This window comes from Taeniopygia guttata, chromosome 3 (genome assembly GCF_048771995.1).
Source record: "Taeniopygia guttata chromosome 3, bTaeGut7.mat, whole genome shotgun sequence".
NCBI lineage: Eukaryota > Metazoa > Chordata > Aves > Passeriformes > Estrildidae > Taeniopygia > Taeniopygia guttata.
Genome location: NC_133027.1, coordinates 73228113 through 73250173, shown reverse-complemented (window position 1 = coordinate 73250173; position 22061 = coordinate 73228113). Strand labels below are relative to the sequence as shown.

At 41.2% G+C, this 22061-nt stretch overlaps 1 protein-coding gene across 1 annotated transcript; it reads left to right on the top strand.

Annotated features, from left to right (window-relative positions):
* Window positions 1-6700: 6700 nt before the first annotated feature.
* Window positions 6701-11178, top strand: FAM89A (family with sequence similarity 89 member A). The gene is made up of 2 exons (XM_030268316.4): window positions 6701-7054; window positions 10944-11178. The coding sequence occupies exons 1-2, from the start codon at window positions 6800-6802 to the stop codon at window positions 11100-11102; spliced, it is 414 nt and encodes a 137-aa protein (XP_030124176.1). The 5' UTR covers window positions 6701-6799; the 3' UTR covers window positions 11103-11178.
* The last annotated feature ends 10883 nt before the right edge of the window (window positions 11179-22061 follow it).

The window sequence follows — 22061 nt, the reverse complement described above, 5'->3', positions numbered from 1 at the left end:
TCTTTTACAGCCTCAGTTTTGAACCTAATTATTCATCAACTCGGTTCAGGCACAAATCTGTCTACTTGCATTGCAGCAGAGGAAAGGTCATGTTACAAGAAACACAGGTACATCTGAATATAAAATTATGCCCCCCCAGCCAGTATTATAGCCATTTACAGCTGAAAATGAATGTTTATCTCTTGAGCAGTGTAATCTACATCTATCTAGTGAAAACATATTATCTAACAGACTTCCATATTCAGCCTGGAAAAAAAAAATCTCATATACACATTTGCTAAGGGAGAACACAGAAGAAAAAAGCAAGAAACATGATCTCTTTGCTAACATATCCTGATATAATAGCACATAGAAACTTCCATGTTTGTTCCAAATGACCGTTTCACAGAGAAATAAAGAATTTTTTTTTTAAATTACCAATGACCATTCCTCACTCAAAAAGGCTTTGAGGCAGATACAAATTGCTAGAGAATCTGCAATATACTGCACTCTGCAAGCAGAAGTCCTTCCCACTTCTGGGCACCTGCAGCCATTCCTGCCCAGCAGCTTGCTTCCCGCTGTGCCGTTTTGCCTGCAGATTTACAGCTCCCATCATTTTTACCTCAGGAGACCTCAGCCCAGCTTAGACAGCATCCTCCAGATCTGACCCCAATGCAGATCTCACTAAAGGAAAGGGTCTGCTCAGTGTCACTGGGATAACAAGACAAATACCCTTAAACCCTGTAGCTCTGATCCCCTGGCGATCTGCTTTCAGTAATCAGATTCTGGAAAGCTGTTTCTGCAAGTCAAGTCAGAGTGTTGAGAGTAAGAAGTGAGTTGTTGTGAGGCTAACAAACTGAACTAACCACAAAGACTGGTAATAAATGCCCCCTAAAACCATCTTTTGGAAGAGGCAAGTGCTTATCAGAACTATAATAAACCAATGGGAAAGAGGAGAAAAATATCCCAAAGCACTTTGAAGTCATTTTTCCCTTTTTTTTTTTTTTGACACAGCAAAAAGAGGATGTAGGGAATATGTTCAGAGCCACTAAGAGCTTTGGGCATGAGGCTAGTTTATTACACAGTTACCTCACAAAGTCTGCTGGATTCTTTCATGGCTATGAGTTTTCATATAATACTGAAATTATAAATTCCTACAGCCTACCATTGTTTCTCATTTCATTTTGGGAGATTTATTTTTACCAGCTGATAGGAAATACTAAAATGGCTTGCTTTCTTAATTACAACAGAAATCCTGAAAAAAAAGAAGGATACATTATAGGATTATGAATTGATTATGAATTTGGTGTGGTTTAAATTACAACTGTTTTTTTCCTAGAATTCTCATAATGGGGAAGAATCTATGAGGCTGGAAAGGGAAGGAAAAAAAAGGCTACACCTAATTTAATAAAGTGAGAGGACAGAAAAGGAGATTTTAAAACCAGTGTTGAAGTGATGTACTGTGGAGAAGATTTATAGTTTTATCTAAAGTTGAACAGAGATATTAACAAACCATATTTTGGCATAATCACAAAAAGAAACAGTTGGATACCTCAACTAGCGGTCCTATCAGATCCAGTCCTTATTTTTCCTTAGCATGATCCTTCCTATAATTCTGAACTGGAATTTTTTTGATATGAAAGTACATAGTTTGAGTCTTTTTTGCCCTTCAGAACACAAACATGGCACTTGGAACTGACTGCAGTGTAAAAAAATACAGTGAGAGAGAGGAATTAGACCACTCATCACTGCAGAAATGTAACTATTTGCCATGTGCACATGCTCTTCAGATTTCCATACTGCTCCTCACTGCTTTAACTGATGGGCATAAATTAGTTCAAAAATCCCTACCATCCTCATTGAGAAAAGGAGAGAGGAAAGAGAGCTCTGCTCTCTTTGCGTTGCTGCCACTTAAAAAACCAAAAGCAAAGCAAAGCAACAACACAACAAAAACAAACAAACAAACAAACCCCAAAAAACCAAAAAAGCCAAAACAAAGCTCACAAGAAAAACAAAGCCCTGCATGTGCATTATTGCCAGCTGGGAGTTGCCACCAGTGATGAAACCATTACTAACACACACTATTAGATCTCTACAGATCACACACTATTAGATCTCTACAGATCACTCTCTGTAACATCTAATTCCTGTTGCATCTATTGCCCTTGCTTGGCCCAGTCCTAACCACCTTTCTGTCACACCTACCCCCCTCGCCCTAGATACATTCTCTCTCCTATTGTCAAAATTTTCCTTTTTTTTTTTTTTTGTTTCTGCATGAAAAAGGAAGAATCAACAGTCCGACTTCACTGCAGCAGGCAGTAGCATCAGATATGGCAGAAAAGCTGAGGAAGATAGCAGAAAGTGCTGAAGAGTAAAATAAGTTTTCTTATAGAATATGAGAAATTAATTGTGTAGGCTAAGTTTAAATGTAACTTGCTTACAGCTTAGCATGGGTGGGTCCTGCTCAAAAATTAGCATAGGTGCACTCTAAATGAACTCTGCTTGCTGACATGAATGGCTAAGCAGAGGATAAACAAAGACTGGTTATCTTCAAATAAGGACTGAGACCCTGGAGGGCCCCAAGGCTGGCCCAAGCTGTAAGATAAGAGCTGTCTACCTGGGCATGGAGAAGGATTTCAATGAGGTGTTGGTGGACCCCATAAATCACCAACAGACCCAGAGGAGCAGGGCAGGTGAAGATCTGGTGCACAGTTAGTGAGGGTATAAAGTGCCAGGGATTTCTTGGTCCAGGATCCCTCTCCAGAGACACACAGATTAAGCATCCATGTGCAGCAGCTGAAGCAAGAAAAGGCACGGATAGAAACAACGGCATTGGAAACCATAGCTAGGGAACATTGCTTTGGAACAGGGTCTATGCCAGGACAAGGACAGGATCTGGTGAAAAACCAACAACAAGGGCAACAATAGCAGGCTGAGAGAGCAAGTGGTGTGTACCAGGGTTTATAGCCACAAGAATACATTTCATCAAGAACTTTAAGCTGGAACCTGGATCCCCAAACCTCCATATTTGTGATTTTAACACTTTGTTCTGAATCCTGCAAAGGCTGAAGTGTCTTTCTTGGGTATCTATGAGGTAGCAGACCTGTAAAAAAGGTAAGAGCCCTTTATTGTTCCTGTTTACTCAGGTAGCTTAAATAGGAAGATCTCTGATCAAAATCTGGGATACCACTTTGATAGGGGCCTAGCTGGAAGCCTCTGTGATGTGTGTTAGAATATACTTGGGGTTTCACCTTTTAGGCAGAGATACAAAATATGCCTGGGAAAAAAGTGTCAAAATTAGGACCCAACCATTTTTATTTAAAACCGATGAAAAATGATGCCTAAGAATTGAATGATCTTTTGCTGAAAATCTAGTTTCTGTTTGGATATACCACTATATGGCATCATATATCAGGTTCCAATTATACTCAGCAAATTCTGAATTCTCCTGCCAAGTGGCTGAGATTCACATCATTCCCAAAGCACAACAGAAGAGTTTGATCTCTGTTCCTCCTTATCAGTCATAAAAGCCATAGGCCTCATGAGAAACAGAGTGTGTTCAGGTACTTTAACTACAGGGGCAAATGGAAGAGTAAAGCATGTGTAAGTAATTATTAATTTGTCTTGCTTATGCCCAGATTGTGATATCTGGATCCTGACTGGCCCTTGACAAGTAATTCCGATTGCAAGTTAACCCAATGAGAGGCATCTTCCCAACAAAAAGGATACTGACAGAGGAGCTCTGGTGCACCTTGTTTCGCAAGTTTTAGGATATCCCTGATGCACAGCTGACAAATGTGACACGTGCTGCATTGCTGCAAACTCTGGACTATAAATTTCTAATGAAGGTTGAGCAAAGGTGCTGCTCTGTGCAGGGTGGCTTGAAGTAGAGGCCCATGTTCTTCTGTCAGTTCTGTTGGGTGGAAAGTCATTCCTAGGAATCGCAAACCAGGCATTTAAAGTCAGTGTTTTTTACCGCGACCTACCTTCAGCTCCCTGTGTCCTCGTTCCAGTGTTGATAACAATACTACCTTCTAACACAGGGCTGTCATAATGAGGAATTCCATTAACATCTGTGGATAACTCAGTTATTAGAGGGGAAAACATCAGACAAAAGGCTGTAGGGAACAGTCTTAATGTATCAACTCAAGGTACGTTGTAATGCATATAGACCACCACATTTGGAGAGAGGGTTGTTAGTAAACAGGGATTTACATTTGAGGGATGTACAAACGATACCCAGGCATTGTGTATCCTCCTAATGAATTAGGAAAGGAAAAACATCACATATGAACATGTAAATTAAACCCACGCTGTAATGCATAAGGAGATGTTATGGGACACCACTCTTCTGGAACTTCCTAATTCTCTATGGCACAGCAACATGTATTTTTAATGTGGGGTTTTCTAAGGTAGTGTCCTTAGCAAAGATCGTTTTTGACAAGTAACATGTTTCTGTAGTTCAATTCTGGGAACCAACAAAGACCAAGAGATCTATACAGCTAACAAAAGCTTGCTTCATAACCAAAAGACATAACTGCAAAAGACTTCAGCTTCCATTATCACCCTGTTATAACTAGGTTGGAATAAATAAAGCAGAAGATTTAGATTTTAAAGGATAATTATGAATTTACCATGAATGAAGGCTAGATAAGGTTGCCAGTTGAGAGAAAGGTCACTGAAAACCCAAAAAGTAGTTTTTTTCCTTTTTCAGATTACAAATCTGAGCAGTAAAACAACAGAAATATCTGTGCAATGGTAAACATGGCAACATGCCTAAAGGACACAAGTGTGAAGAAAATTCAGTCAGAATTTAATGAAATCAGGCAAACTGAAAAAAAAAAAGACAAGGTTGTCTAGATAAAATAATACAAGTTTTTTTAAATAGCTGTCATCTGGGAGAAAAAAAAAAAGGGGGGTGATGAATGGAGAACAAATAAATGCAGTTGCTAATAAGCAGAAAATTAGTAGAGTGTGTACTTTGTTAACAAACCAAAACAAATTTTTTGCTGTCAGGCACCCTTGGTTGACACTTTTAGTCTACAATAGGATGGTTTAAAATGCCTTTATATTCATAAAAGCTATGAGCACAACTTTATTTTTCACAATCAACTTGGGCAGAAGTAGCACCATGCCTAACAGGGGGGAAAAATCTTCATTCCAGGGCAAAAAGCATTAAAAAGCACATCAGGTTGTCTGAAAAATCAGTCCCTAAAGTGGCATGTAAACATGAACAAAGACTGGCAAAAGCTTCCTCAACTGTAAGCAGTTTGAAAACAACTGTCACAGATTCCGATGACATTTAAACCATGAAAAAAACCATGCGAGTCTGGGAACAAAACTGAAAGTATGTAGAGGCTTAACTCAAAATCACCATATCTGTGTATTTCTTGAAGAGAAAACCCCACAAACAATGCAGGGTCATGGGAATAGGAATGCACCTCTAAACAATCTGGCTTTGCAATGGCAGCATATTCCCAGAACTCCAATTTAATACCCTGCTTTGGTTTGGATTTTGAACAATCTAAAACTGCCCTATTTTTTTTTTTTTTTTTAAGAGACTCCGGAGATGTCAAGGAGAAAGGGAGGAAGCATAAAAGGCACAAAATCAGAGTTGGCACATTGAGGTTGTGTTGCTGTGGTCGCACTGGCAGCTTTGGGGGTTCCCGTGCCCCATCCCCGGTCCTGGAGCATGGCTCCCTCTGCACAGCCCTCTCAGGAAAGCACCTGGGTATTTCTGTAAAGCAGAGCAATAATTCTCTCTGAGAATAACGCCGGAAGACAGTCAGCGAGCTAACTCTCAGATTGAGAAATTTGACTCACAAAGCAGATAGACCTAGGTTAGCGTAGCTGCAATGCTTGGAGATAAAACACTTTTGGTACAAAACTTGGCCGTGGGCATGTGAAAGTGTCGTGGATTAAACCCAGCTGGAAATTAAGCACCGCAGCTGCTCGCTCAGCCACCCCGCTCCCCCATCCCCCCGCCCTCTCCCCCAGTGGAATGGGAAGGAGAATCAAAGTAAAACAAGTAGGTTGAGATAAGAACAGTTTAATAATTGAGAACAAAGTACAAATAAAAAAGGTGAATATCCCTTTGGCCAGTTTGGGTCACTTGTCACGGCTATGCTCCCTCTCAGTTTCTTTTGTGTACCTTTTTCCCTTTTTCCCGGCAGAGCATGAGACAGACAAAAAAAAAAAAAAAAAAAAAAAAAAAAAAAAAAGATACACACCACTTAGCAAAAATCACGGCATCAGTATATTATCAATATTATTCTCATTCTGAATCAAAACCACGGCACGGTACAGGCTGCTGAGAAGACATTTATCCCTGGCCAAACCGGGACAGAAATAAACATCTTGATGGAAAGGGGCGACTGATGCAACACCATCGCCACAGAAGAACTGGTCACCCTCCGCCTGCAGCAGTTAATCTGCTTTCATGCTCGCTTTCACTGCGCTCCATCCCTTCCCCGGCCGCTGGGCCGAGCCCGGAGGCTCAGCCCGCTGCCGCGGGGCCCTTCTGTTCCCCGTGCCCGGGGACCGAGCGCTGCCGCGGGGGTGTTCCTGCGGGGCTCGGGCTGAGGCCGCGCCCGCGGGCACTCGCGGGCTCAGACAAAGCGGCCGTGACCGGGGGCACCTGCGGCGCGGCTCCTCCGCCCCCGCCGCCCCGCCACCTCCCGTGCCTCCCGCGCCTCCCTTCCCTCCGCCGGCCCCGCACGGCGCCCCCGCCCCCGCCCGGCGCGGAGGCGGGGCGGGCTCCGGGCGGCGCCTCCCGCGGCGGGGCCGAGGCGGCTCCTTCCGTCGGTGCCGCGGCTGCAGCATGAGCGGGCCGGGGCTGCCGGGGCCCGGCGGCGGCGCGGGGCTGCCGCCGCTGCCCAAGAGCCTGAGCGGGCTGCTGAACTCCTCGTCCTCGGGCGGCGGCGGCGGCCAGGGCGGGCGCTGGCGGGACCTGGAGCGGCTCTACGCGCAGAAGTCCCGCATCCAGGACGAGCTGAGCGGCGGCGGCCGGGGCTCGCCGCGCCCGCCCAAGCCTCCCAACCTGGACGCGGCGCTGGCCCTGCTCCGCAAGGAGATGGTGAGCGGGGCGGGCCGGGCTGGCGGGGGCGGCGGACGTGGCGAGCGGCGGCGCCGCCACCTCCCCGGGGCCAGAGCGGCTCCGGCTCCGGCCCCGGGAGGGCGCGGGCGGCCCCCGGTACCGGCGGCAGGGAGCGGCCGGGGCCGGCGGGGCTGCTCCGGGCGCGGATGGGGAGCCGCTTACCGCGCCCTGCGGTAAGGTCCCTCGGGACCCGGCACCCACGCTGCAAGGCTGGCGTTAAAAAATACCCGTGTCGGCAGTGATTCGTGCAGCCTAAATGGCTGTGATTCGGCGGAGTTTTCGCCAGGACTCTGTTTTGATCCTGTAGCGCGGCGTTATTATAGCGAAATTCTTCCGGGCGACCTGGCGCACCTTTTGATTAAACACTAATTGGGTGTTGGTGCAAGCTGCAGCTGTAATGACTAATAATAGCCTAAGCCTCGCGCGCTGAGGATCCTGTAGAATCAGTAGAGGACAAGGAGCTGCTGGAGAGGGTCCAGCAGAGGTCCAGAAAGATAATTAAGAGGTCTGGAGCATCTTTTCTACCAAGTGGGACTTCAGGAGTTGGGCCTGATTAGTGCAGATAAAAGAAGTCTGAGAGAGGATCTCGTTAATATATATACATTTCTGAAAGGTGAGTCTCAAGAGGATAGTGCTAGACTCTTTTTGGTGGTGCCCAGCAATGACATGAAGAGCAGTGGCTATAAACTTAAACACAAGGAGTTCCACCTCGACATGAGGAAGAACTTCTTTACATTGAGGGCAGCAGACCACTGGAACAAGCTGCCCAGGAAGCTCACAGAGTCTGCTGTCCAGAGGCATTCAAAACCCACCTGGACACAGTTGTGTGTCATCTGCTCGAGGTGACCCTGCTTTGGCAGGAGGGTTGGACTGGATGATCTCCAGAGGTGTCTTCCAACTCTAATAGCTCTGTGAAGCATATAAAATATTATATTGCTGAAAATCTGCCAAGACTTTTTTTCAAGCTAAAATCATGCTTGAGGACAAAAAGTTCTTTTGAAAAGTCCTTCTGTGTAGAAGGACAGTGTAGTGTGCTGAAATCTTAGGCTGCCACTAGTGTTTCAGTAGTTAGAGGTATTTCTTAAAACTGTGTATTAGAATTGCCAGTCTGTATTAAAGCTCAGGCAGGATGGGTGTCTGTCGACTGCTGGGGCTTTCTTCTGCAGTGCTGTAAAAGGAAACAAGGACATATGGTCTTAGTCGTCTTAAGCCTTTCCAAAAAAGCAAAGAGAACTCATTAGGCAAGTCTAATCTATCTTTTTCCTTATTGGAAATCAAAACACATAGTTCTCAAAGTCATTTGATAACTAGACTTCCCCTTTAAACTTTAATACTGTGTTGTCCTTGATGATAATTTGATAAAATACTTCTGAAGAAAAAGATATTTCTAAACACATCAAAGACTTTCAAGCAACATGGGCCGTGGTTCCAGATGTACTTGTTTGTGGCCTGTGCAAATTAGAGACACTCTTGTGTACCAACAGGCTGTCTTTCATCAAGATGATAAAAGTACTTTATTACTGATACTGAACACTCTTGCAGCAGAGATATTTTTATTGAGTAATGGGTTTGCTTTAAATTTTCCAATGTGAGTGAGGAAGAAATGCACAGAGCATCTTTTCCTCCATGATCAAGCAAGGTACTGTGTATGTAAATTTTTAAAGCTGAGAAAGTGATGAACTTGGATGCTTTGGAGAGGGAGGGAGGAAAGGAGAGGTCATTTCAGAACTGTGATCGTAAAAAACAGAGTTATCACATGGAATTGTACACTATAGGTTGGCTTATCAAGAGTCAAACACTGCTTGGCTGGCATTAAAAACTATGCTAATGCTATCAGGGTTGGACATTTCTCCAGGCTTTTCTTGCCTCGGGGATCATACTTGAATGTTTTGAAGAGGCTGCATTTTTCTCAGTAGACTTCTTGTTTGATTGCTTGATATTAATGGCAGCAACAAAAAAAAAGTAAGATGTTAAACATAACCATTTGGTTTAAAGACCTATTACGTTAATTTTGCTGAGCAATTTTTCTCTTGAAGTTTGTGCTTGGCAGTCAGTAGTATTGAACTTCACAGAAGGTGCTGAAGTCTTTTATGGAGCTGAAACAGGAGAGCTGCTGGTGACAATGCTCCCACTTTCCTTGGGAGACAAACGTCACCGGTCTCCAGGTTGACATTTTTGATTCACTCCTGATTGCTTTTTGAGCAGCTCTGGATTGCAGTCTTGTCCCTCAAACACTTAGCTCTCATGCAGGTCTGCCAGGTGGATCTCATGCTCGTATGTCAGAGCGTTAAGTCCAACTTCACAACGTTCTTGCTTACCTGAGGTGAGCTGTTTGGGTTATAAAGGAAAATGGGTGAGAAAAGTAGCATAGATCTGAGGTGGTGGAAAGACTTGCCTGTAATATCCTGGCAGCTAGCACAGTGTTCCATGTCTTGTCCTAAAGTCTTCACATTTAGCCTGTGCTGGACTTTATCTTTTGGTTTATGATGTCACCAAGTAATGTGTGTTGTTATTGGAAGATGCTGTATCCTGTTTTTCTCAGTGGCATTGTGGTGTATGATTTTCTTTTCTCCCCACTTTCAGAAAGAGCTGCTGGTAGGATAGTTCAGCAATGTCAAAGTAAGATCTTCATGGTAGCTTCTTGTGGTTTTCTTATGTGCTGAATGTATTGTCCTGAGAATTTAGAAGCATAAGGAGAGGTAAGAGTTCTCATTCTGAGTAAAATCAGCCTGGTGTTCAGGTTGTAGTAAAGGCTGCTAACATTATTTATTTATTTATTTATTTATTTCCTCTTGACATGAGTTGTGGCAAAAACTTTTTATTTGATGAAACTGAGGTTCACTTGGAGCAGTCTGTTGGCTTAATACTTCCTTGAAAAATAAGGCTGAAATGGCTGTTTCTGTAGAATCTGTAGTTGGGTAGTGGTTAAAGTTTGCTGCAAGACAACACCTAGTTTTAATTTGATCTGACTTGGATAGGTGACAATGTCAAGTGAACTCTCCATTTTTGTTGCCAGAGAGGGAGACTGAATTGAGTTAAATGAGTAGCTTTATTTCAGTTTGCAGAGCAACATACTGGTTTTGTACCTGACGGAAAGATGCAGCCTTTTTTTTAATGATTCTTCAAATCTTTAATTTGCTCTGGAACTAATATTTGAGACGCTTAAGGACCAAAATATTAGTTCCTTAATTATAATCAAGCCTATGCTTGAGTGACACATGAAAATACTCTGAACATTTGCAAGATATGACGTTTGTCCTTGTGTCACTTCTGCTTTAGTTTTGCTGCCAGGAAGTAGTGTGCTGTATTGTGCTAGACATACGTGGCTTTGTCAGATGCCTATGTATGCCAGTATAGAAAAGAAAAGTAGAGTAGAAATACTTTGCTGGGAAGTGGGAAAACCAGTCAGAGTCCCATTTAAAACTTTTACTCCAGGCCGTTTCAGACAAAAGCAGAGCGCCTATGATGGTGTGAGAGAAAGATGTGTGAAAGACACACCGTGTACGGTGTTTCTGGAAGACTGTCTCCTTTGCATAATGAGGAATATAGACTTTATGAATTTATCTGCCATGGCTCTGACAGCAGTGAGCTGCTTATTGGAAGTTAAGCACATCATTGTAATACAACATTTTGAAGAACACTTTGCATTTGTTCTGTACTATTGCATCGCATTGTTCATTGTTCTTTTGTCCAGTTTATCCCGTGGGGCATCTTGTCACCTTAGAAAATGAATTTTACTTTCACATTTTGTAACTGTACAAGGTGGAAAGAAGCTTGAACCTCCTGTTTACCAACAAAAGATATACAGCATTATACTGCCATAGAAAGACAATTGTAGTTATGATTGTTTAAATTGTTCCCCCTTCAGGTTGGCCTTCGGCAGCTGGATATGTCATTGCTGTGTCAGCTCTACTCCCTGTACGAATCCATTCAAGAATACAAAGGTGCCTGCCAAGCTGACTCTAACGCAGACTGCTCGTACGCCCTGGAAAACGGATTTTTTGATGAAGAGGAGGAATACTTCTAGAAGCAGGAAGATTCCCCTCAAGGCTGACTGAACTGAAGTTCTTTTGTCCTTCTCTCCCTATAACACACCTCAACAACTGGAATTTGTATGGATCGATCTTACTGAGGAGAAACACCCAGCTACCCTGAGTTGTGTTAAATTCTCTTATTTTAACAGGCTGTCAGTACAAGTTACTCATGCAAATACCACTTGAGCAAAGTGCTGTACTTTAAGTTTTGAAGAGTCTTCAGACATGCTTGACAAGAGTTTTCAATTTAATTTGGAAGGTGGGTGTTTTCATCTTACAAACATTGGTAGCTTATAACTGGAATTCTAATCATAGTAGACAGCAGCGACTTCCTGAGTTGTAATAACTTCATAAGGGGGGAGGGAAGCCTCTGCTATGGTGTAAATAGCTCTAGGTGATTTTTGGGGGGGGTCAGTGGCATTGATAAATGCATTTTGAACAGGCATCTGGATGCACGCACATCCTCAGCACTACTAAGCTAGTTCTGCTCTTACCGGCTGCATCCAGTTTTGTACTGGGTGAATTGTTTACACAGTTATTTTTTTCTTTTCTCCTTAAGCTAATTTATTCCTAGCTTACAAGCTGTACATGTGATAGTGAATGTTATCAGCAGGGTTTTTTTTTCTGTTGATCTAATTCACTTTCTTGGTACTACCACTTGGCATTAACTTTTATACTGTTCTCTGGATTTCTTGCATCGACGTAGCTCTTTGACCTGCTAAAAGCTGCTCTGAAATGGTTTGCTTAGCTTTTACTGCACTGCATAGTAAAAGCACATTTTCAAACATAGTCTGTCTGCCACTATGTGGCATGGAATAACATGAACTCTTGTGCAAGTGTTCTTGATCATATGAAGAATAAGGAAACCTCTCATGTGACACAATGGGATAAATTGCAATATTTTATACTGGGTGAACTTTGTTGCTGTAAGGTAGATGACAGCTCTTTTTAAAAATGCGAAATATGTATTTTGAGCACATACTTTGCATATGTTAAAACTTTTTATACTAACTTGTTCTTTGAAATATAACTTATTTTTGTTTTCAGAACTTACTAAAGCACTTGATTGTTTTTATTAATTCATAGTGTGAAATGCTTAATCAGCTGAGAGTTGCCAACTATCTGAGTTTTCACCCATCTCTATTTTAAGTAAAATCAACTCTCAATGTGATTTTAGTTTCTTAAATTTAATTCTGAAGATTGCTGTAAAGCACAGTGCCTGAATCTTGACACAAGGTAATAATTAAGGGCTTAAACCTCAAAGGGTTTTTGCATGGTTCATGTCTGGCATGCATGCAGTTTGCAGGAAGAATTGGAGAGCACATTAGCTTCTCTGTTAGTTTTTAACAAAGGCTAGGATGTTTCAGTGATAAAAGCCAAGAGACTTCCAGGGTGTGTTCCCTCTAAAACTGGCTGATTTTAGTGGAGTTCAAAGGCCACAAGAGTAAAGACTGTGCTGTAATTGTGTACGTGTATAAGTTTTTAATCTATTCTGTGGCAGTGGTTGGATATTTTTTTAGTGTTAATTCTGGTCTAATTGCTTCACTCGCCCAAACTAAACTGAATGATAAGGAAAACACAGATAATTCAGATAGTTATATCTGTACTTAAAAGTTGTGTGCCTATGTGTGTATACATGTATAAATATATATACACACACATATTTACATGCAACTTTATGCTTTGACTTAAGAATGTATAAGCTTTTAGTATAATTTGCTGTGCTTTTAGTATATACATGAGGCTTTTTCTAGTCTGTTGAAGTACTGCTATTTTCTTGCTCTTTCCCCAAAAATAAAAAGCATGATGTTTAGCATAACTTTCTAATGTTGTGTGTATTTTAATTTACCTTTTCAGTGAATACAAACCCTATCCCCCTTCCCAACCCTCCCATAAGAAAACTAGGACTAGTCCTCAGCCTGGATTGAAGAAAGCAATTTTTGAATTACATTGGAAAAAGTTCCACCTACCTCTATTTGGAATGGAATTTCCTGCTTCTCTGTCTGAATTGGATTTTATTTGGTTTTGAATTCAGGAGAAAATCCTGTGTCTACTACTAAAACAAATGATTCTGTTCTACAGAACTTTAGACAGTGCCATTCCTTAATAGTCTTGGTGGTGAGAATAGACTTGAGCAAAATTCACAGTACTTTCTCTTACATAAATTAAAAAGCAAAATTATTTATGTTTCTAATTGTGCTTATGATTTAGGCAACATGGAACGCTTGGCTGGTATTCCCTGTACCAAGGGAAGAATAAAAGTCCTAAAGCATTACTCCACAAAACTTGGACTGAAGAACAGGATGGATTATAAGGACTTGCTAAGTTTTCAACACCCTGTCCCTTTTAAATACATCATCTTACGTGGGAGAGAAGTTATAATCTGTGTTCCTAAGGAAGACTCAAATGCCACGAGGGCTGGCTAGCCAGATGAAGGTTTTAAAAAGAAGAAATTTGTTATTAAGTCTATAAGCATGCCTGGTGTTGCAGTTGTGAGCTGTATCTCTTTACCACATTATAACAGCATGAAGCAGGGAAATTGCTCTGAAAGAGAGGTCCTTGGTATGAACGTGTAGCTTAAATACTTAGTAGTTGCTACAGGCAGCTTCAGTCCGAGTTTGGTGGATGGAACGGAGTGAAGTTACTACAAAAGCTTCTTACCCATGGTCCAAACCATGTCCCAGCACAGCTTTCCCATTTTGACTCCGTAACCCCAGTTCATCTCAACTCCTTAGTTTTTCAGGGTACCTTTTAAGGATACAATGAAAGAAACCCTTGGAAATTCTCTACCCAGTGAACGCTGCACAACTTTTCCAGTGCCACATAGCACATGCAATAAAGAGCAGGCCCGGGAAAAGACATGTTTACAAGGAAGCAAGAACAGTCAGGCTCCTGCTGCCCAGAGGTGGGAAACTCTGAGTCCAGTAGTTCAGAGGGTAATCTACCCTGTGTGACTTCAATGGTCTTTCTCCAAAGGGCCTATAAATGTGGTGAAGCAGTTAGAAATAATTGTTGGTTCTCCATTAGCTGTACTTGAAGTTTTATTTTTATTTCAACAGCATATCACCCTCATTCCATTGCTATGACAACTGCAGAGTCATACTGTCATAATTACATTACAGTTTAGTTCCCTGGAAATTTCCTTAGTCTGCAAAAAGAGAAGAGTCTGGAAGGAGTGCTCTGCTTTGGAGAATGGGGGTGCCAAAAAGTAATGGGTGACTGATACTAAGGCTAATATAACAGACTGAGCATTTAGGTTCAGCTTCAGATCCTGGTGAAGTCACTGACAGTGCTATTGACTTTAGTGTGGATTGACTTCAAAGCAGGGACCTTTTCATAAAATCAGAACTGCTGTTATTTCCAAGACTGTGGAACAGCTGCATGCTAAGATAAAGGAGATATTCAAATACACACTACAAATGTATTACTAAAAGGTACTGCTTTAATGCACTGCAATGCAGTAGGCAATCATTGGAATAATTGGTAATGAATGTTGCTTCAAAGAAAGAGTTTTCCAATAAAGGTGGGGCAAAATTGCACTCAGTTTATGTGTAGTTTAGGTGCTTGCTAAAGTTGAGGCTTTAGTACAATATTTGGTGTAGTCATGAAATTGGAAGACTAGGAGAAGAATTAGGCAAAAATTATTATGTGATTTGTAATTAATTTAGTTCCTAATCATAGGTAACCAAGTCATTTTATGTGACTTCTAAAATAAGTTGATTTCTTAAAAATTACATTTACAATTTCTTGTAAAGAAGACAGTTTGCAAATTTTAAATGCAATGAGGAGAGTAGCAAAGCCCCCACGGTGCTTATAATTGATCCACCTAGTACCTATTTACAAGCCTAAGGTTTTGTGTCACATTTAGCCTTCATCCTAAGGAAACAAAGTATATGTAGTAAATCTGTCCAGACATTTTCTGTCAGTCTGTGTGCTATAAACTAGATCTGATAGGACAGAAGTTGGAAAGTTGCTCTGTTCTTAGAAACCTTGTAAGAATTTGGAGCTGGAGGAGAGAGAGAGACTTAACTGCTTCTTCCTTGGGCAGGATCACAGGTATAACTCCCCTTTTGGCTTCTGTTTGGCCACCCAGCTGCCGGAAGGCAAAAGCTGGGTGGTCAGGCAGCTGCTGGCAGCTCTGCAGTAGCTGGAGCACTGCAGTGCTGGGTGCCAGGGGGCGTGAGGGGAGAGAGGTGAGTCTCAGAACATCTTTTAGAAAGTGAGGATGAAAACTGCATACGCATCAAGGGGCTCAGGGAAACCCCCAGGTGCTCAGGACTCAGCGGGATGCTGGAAGAGCATTGGGGAGAAATGTTAGTTTCTAGAGGTGAGAGCTTGGCACAGTTTGGAAGAGATGCTGAGGTCCTGGGACATGAGTTCTTTAAAGTCCCATGTTTGATTAGTTATGCTGCTGACACCTTGGGGGATTTTTCATGTCCTTTTTTGACCTGTTTTAGAGACTGGGGTTACACTACTTGTCATGTATTTTTAAAAGGATGGTCATTTGTTGCAGGTACACACTCTTGCTTAACAGAAATGAACATGTTTTCTTTGACTTTATTTAGCTGCCTAGCTAAATCCATTTTCCTTGCATTAGATTGCTCTGAGGGCAAAGGAAACTAATTCCCCCACTCTGCTGTTCAGCTGGCTGCTGGGGAGGAATGTGAAATGGAAGGATTAATCAGGTATGTGCCAAAGGGAACCCTAACAACAGGTCTTTTCTCTGTGACCTTCAGCCACTTAGAAAGAATTTACTCTGTTTTTGTGATGCCTGCCTGTACAGGATACATTACCGCGGCAGTTTGAGGTTCATATTCCTTTTCATATACAACATGCATTTTCTCAGAAAGTAACTTCTCAGAAGTACATTTTTCCATCCAATATCTTTGGTTTATTTGAAGTTACTACATTTAACTCTGGACAACGCTGCATGACCTAAGGAAATAACTTGTTTTTTTAGCAAAGTGGTTAAAATATTTCTCTTATTTGCAAAGTCATCTTCTATTGATTTCAACATTTTTTGTGAGTTTCAAAACTCCCCATGTGGTAGAGCCTCTTAACTGCTTATTCTATGATCCTGGCCACGCCAACTCTGCAGGTAGCTTTACAAACACTCAGGGTCTGCTGTGAGGACTAGGTTCTGCCATGGCTGAAAGAGCCTGGGGGATCTGTACACAGAAACACACTCTCCTGAGCTGAGGTGGTCTGGAAAAACCAAGGTGGCCGCAAAGAACCAAGATGTGCTCTAGTGATTAAAGCCTTGGTAAGGCTGGGTGTGTGCTGGATTGGCACCTGCAGTTTGTGGGGCAATTGCATCCTGTGAGGAATTAAGAGGATTAGCAGGGGGTTCTCACTGAGATGATTCACTCAGCAGTGAGTTTGACTATTTGGTTTTAAATGACAGACGAACTTTGGAGGGGATGAATATTCACTGCAAAAGCCCCTTTCCCTTAGGTTTTTGGCCCCTTCTATTTGATCTGTTCTATTCATGAAACTTAATAAAATGAATGTGGAAACAACCAGCCCTAAGTAATGAAGCTCACATATGATTTCAGAGGAATGTGCTTTTAGCAGTAGAATTTACATTTTTCAGGTAAGGTTGGTATGCAAGTTATAAAGACAAAGCCATCTGCTACTGAAATGCACAGACTTGTGACTATTTTGGCTCTTCTCTGAAATTTTGCCACAGATTTTAAATGCATTTGTGCTAAGACTTTATTAAGATAATGTCTTCAAGAGGATGTAATCTTTCAGAATTCCTCAGTTTAATATGAGAGGAAAAATCCCATGCAAGTAAAGGATTGTTAGAATTTAGTGGCTGGAGCAGATTGTTTGGAATTGTTGGTGCATAGAGCATTCGGTTCTATGTCAAACCACTGCCTTAAATTCATGTTAGCAGTTCAATCCTCATTGCAGTGCTAACTACTCACTTTCAGAAGTCACAAGCATTTCTTCCACAGGTCAGAAATGTCCCTGTGATTATCTGGGTAGACACATGAGTAAGAGCTTGTGAGCTCCTTTTGGCTCAAGATACCAGGCGATGTCACAAACAATAAAGTCGCCTGTCTGAGCCCTACCAGCTCTTGCTTAAACTCTTCTGACTCGTCAAACAGCAGAACCTTTTAAATCATTTACAAGCAGGCAGTGTAATAAGGTCATTACTTCAGTTATGAAAGCACCTGGATGACAGGGACAGTTTATTTTGTTGTTTTTTTTATTCTCAACTCTACAGTATCTTTGGTTACCTGGATCTTGATTTTAACAAAGCACTAATTATTTGTACTGAAAGGCCTCATGGATAATGGAAAATTCAAACATTGCATGCAGAGGTGAGCTAACAAGCAAAGTTTTGAAAAGGTAAAGTAGAAGCTTAAACAGGACCACATTTTAACCTGTTCCATTACTCCTAAACAACATCAAAGGCTTTATTGTGGGATAAAATAACTTCTTAAATGCTATGTTGCACTAAAGGTAAACAACTGAAAGATTAAAATAGTTTGGTATAGGGGAAGGACATTTTATCAGAATCAGCTGAAGAAATAGTGTATAAAATCAGAGAAAATTAATTTCTCATAGCATTAGAATATCAAAGCTCTGCTACCATGTGGATTTTGTCCTGTATGAATAATCTTGTATCTATAAAATAACCTTGCTCTTTCTGATACTTAGTCATAATGCTCAAATGGAAGCATTTCCTTAAATACATTGCATCATTCATATAACCTGTAGAGAGCATGGAATATATAGCACCTATTCAATGTATAATTTGTGTGCATTTTTAGAGGAAAGACATTTATAAACAGAGTTCTAGTGTATTTTTGGAGACCGTCATTGCACAGTTGCTTGCATACAGGATTAACCCTTAAGGATAAATGAGAGAAGTAGAAATTTGCAGTAATCTCTGTGGGGAAGAATGAATTCTGGTTTTTGCATATCTTTTATCCTGTCTCATGCCCTTTCTTATAGGGTTTGCTTGAGGTCTGAGTTCTCATATGTAAATAGCTTTGTCGGTTCTCCAGTGCTTTGTGTGGTTATACAATGGGACTTTTCACTTATCACTAGCCAGTCATTCAAAAAGTCCTTTCTATTTCTGTTGCAAATACAGGACTATTTGAAGCTTTCAATGTTCCTTCTTCTCATGGAGAATAATACTCTTTTCTGTGCTTTCGAATGCAGGTGTGTACAGGCAGAATGCATCAATCAGTGTTAGAGAAGCCAAGCATATCTCGTTATTACTGAAGACATTTATTTGTATAAGCATCTGCTAAAATGTGTGCCCACTAATGAAAATTTATGATACAATTTCTTTTGCATTTGTAGGGATGCTCTTATTCTCCAGGAACAGAGATCTCAACACACTGTGCCCTTTCTCTCAGTCTCCAGATTATTTTCATTTGTAGGCACTGATTGTATTTTTGTTTCAGTTTAATGATGTGTTACCCAGGGCCCATGTCCTTACAAAAAGTTTGTAGTAGATCCAAAGAGGTGCAGGCTGCCTTGTTCATTTCAAATTAAATCTTCAATGCTTTGTGGTCCTTGCAGCCAAGGAATTTGATGGATTTTCGTGTCACTGGTTTAGCAAGTCTAAGCAAGGAGTAGCAGAATAGGAAGCGTGCAACCTGGAGAATAAAACTGAAGGACAGAAACTTTCTAAACGACCAAGCCACCATCTTCACAATGGATTCCTCAAGTAAAATATTGTATTTTCACACAATTGTATTACTTGAATAAATAGTCATAGCTGAAAAACAACTGGGCATCAAACTGCTGCTACACGCAGTGGGGGCTGACAGGTCTCCTAATTTAGGAGAAAGGCAGCTTAGGTTTTTGGTCTCAGAGAGCCAGAATCTCTGCCTGCCAGGGAGAACATCTGTCAGGAGTGCCTATCCATCCCAGTGGCTGGCGGAAGGACCAGATGACCTCCGAGATCACTTCTCGCCCTGCCCGATTCTGTGAAAACAAAACTGTTCCCGAGGGGGTGGCAGAGGCAGCTGCCTGCTCAGGACAAAGAGCCGAGCCTTCAGGAGCAGCTGCTGCAAAGAGTTTAGAGGAGACAGCACTTTCCAATATAATGTCATGAAATGACAGATGGCACCTTCCACCCTGCCATTATAGTGAGGAAGGATCTGCACACGAGGGCTTCCTGTTTTGCCATCCTCTATTAGGTCGTGTTGGAGAGGATTAAAAACACCTCTCTGAATTTCAATCAAAGTGCTTGTGCAGCTGAATTAGATTAGAATCACCATGCTGGCATTTTGTTACATAAAAGTAGCTGAGTAACACAGAAGGGAGATGTGATAGCTACATACTTCTGATACTGTTTTGTAAGGGACATGACTTTTTTTTTTACATTGATACAATCTGTTCTGTGGCACAATACTCAAACTATTGTCGGAGGAAGGTGCTTTTCTTGCTGATGGCCTTTTCTTTCAATGTAGGACCTTTAAAAGACAGAAGCTGCACCATTTCATACACAGATAAGGCAGAAAATGCACAGGCTGTGGGAACAGGATTGACCTTCCCTCTCCTTCCATCTACACACACACACACACACACACACACACACACACACACATCATTTACATAAACTGCACAATTCAGTTGAGCAGAAAACTCTTTTAGGGAAAAATCCACTTAAAGAAGGGCAGAATACATTTGAAAAGATGAGTTCTAGTACAAACTAAGTCTTGTCATGTGGTTGTGTAGAGCAATGAATACCTGCCATTGTGTTTGTCCACAGCTAAGTTAATTTGCTTCTCTACAGAAAAGGGTTCAAATAATGTCCACCATTTCTGAAAAAATTCTTCATGAATCATCAGTGTTTTGTTTTCATTTTGCTCCCTCCCAGGACAAAATGAGTAAGAGGCAGATTGTGCTTTCCTTGCTGTGCAACCCATCTGCCATTTTCACACTACTAAGTAGGGTAAATGTCCTTAGAGGGAAACAGATTCCTGCTTTGGACAAATTTATAAAGCGTATGCTCAATGTAATACATTCTCTTTTGGTCCCTATCCTGCAAAATCCAAGACACTTTTTCTGGTGCTGGTATGTGGCATGTTATTATCCACTGCATGTTCTCAATGGGAAATGTTTTCTTCCTAGTTATTATTACACTTCTGTTGGCTTTTGATTTTCAGTGATCAAAAGAACGCTGTAGCCCTACTGAGAGAAAGAGAGACTATCTCTACTGTAGCCAAGACATGATACATCTGTGGCTTTGATGGTTAAAACCAAAGCCTTATTCTGGAAGAGAAGTGAGAGACCAAAGAAAGGATCAAAGTTAAGGAGTGATGCATGTATGACAGTATCAGATGGGCTGCAGTTTGCCTGGTAGGGAATCACTATAAAGGTAACACCCACAGATGCTTACAGAGTGAATAAGCAGTTCTGAGAAAAGAGTGCAAGGTGAGTAGAAGTGCTTATATGTTGTTGAGGTCTTGTTTTCTTGTTTAAATCTGTGCAATGTTATTGAATTTGTTTACTGAAAAGATACCAATGGTTTTTAGTATTTTAAGAGATATTTTTCTGCAAAATGTACCAGTGCTTTCTATCTCAAAGTCTCAAACTGTCAAATAAAGTACTTTATTTTTTCTTCTAGTTAGCTGAAAGTAAGATCAGCTAATGTGCCAGTTCCCTTTGCTCCAAGTTTTTAAACTAATTTCAGATTTATTTTGGCACACAACAGCTGCAATAACTTCAAAATCATAATAAGGGATCACTGACTTGCTGTATATACTCCTAAAATTCTTCAGATGTTTAGGTTCCAGAACTGCATGCCAGCAAGGGTCAGAATTAAAGCTCCCCTTAGTATAACAAAGACTTTAAACATGTCACCTTTAATATTCACATTCTCTGGCTCCTGGCATGTCTGTTTCATATCTGACATTCATGGTGTTGACTAACTCCTAACAACCTGCAGCTGAAAGGACTTAATGCTTTTCATCTTTCTAAGCAGACATGAACAAATTAATCCTCCCCCAAATCCTGTGATGGTGGAGATACAATCTTTTTATGGAGCCACATATATGACTTGCTCAAGGTCACAGCACTGGTCAGTCTTAGAGTCAGGATTAGGATTCAGGTATTAATTCAGGTCCCCAGTCCTGTGCTCAGAGAGCCATGGCACGCACTTCTGTGCAGCAAAGCAGTTCTTCTGCCTTAAAAATGTCCTCAGAATTACAGTCAGAGATTGTAAGAAATCAAGGGGATCATCTGGATTTATTTCAGCAGCAGCCAGCACATGTAAAATCTCTTAAGTTCACACTCTTATGCTTCTATGTAAAGGAATTTAAACCACATTTTTACCCAGGGGAAAAAACCCAAACAAACCTAAACAATAGCTATTATTCTAATGAATAGCAATTAAAATATCATTAGCAGTATTCCCAAGTTGCTTTGCAGACCTGTCATTTGTCTACACAGAGTTCAAAAACAGCTTTTCAAATTTAGGACAGCAGATCAAGATTTTATGAAGCTCCTTATGTTCGTATCTTCTTTCTTGCCACCTCAGTAATATAGTAAGCATTACCAGAAAGACTAAGAAGGTCAGAACAGCTAAGAGGCATGAGAGAAAATGGGAATCTTGTTATAAACAACTTCCTGCAAATTTTAACTGCAGAAACCTGAGTTTCAAATTAATTCATAAACAAAAATCCTACTGATTTTTAGCAGTGGAGGAATGCATTAATTCTCTCTCCTGCCATGTGAATTTTTGCAGAGCTCAACAAGATTCAGAACAATCCCAGCTTGTGGGACTGTTTAGGTTTTAAGAGATATCATCCTGAAATAAATTGAATTGAATAGCTTTTGTGGTTGTATCTTGAATTGACCTTGATACCAAGTCACTAAAACAAACATTTTGTGATCTGTTTTTCATCACAAATTTCACTCTCCAAACTGAAGATGGATGTTCATTTTTTACAGCTTGGATTTGTGATTTAAAAAACAAAAAT

Excerpts from the sequence above, each read along its gene's own strand:
- FAM89A (XM_030268316.4), top strand. The coding sequence starts at position 6,800 with ATGAGCGGGCCGGGGCTGCCGGGGCCCGGCGGCGGCGCGGGGCTGCCG. Across the intron at positions 7,055-10,943 it reads CCCTGCTCCGCAAGGAGATG|GTTGGCCTTCGGCAGCTGGA; the intron begins GTGAGCGGGGCG and ends TTCCCCCTTCAG.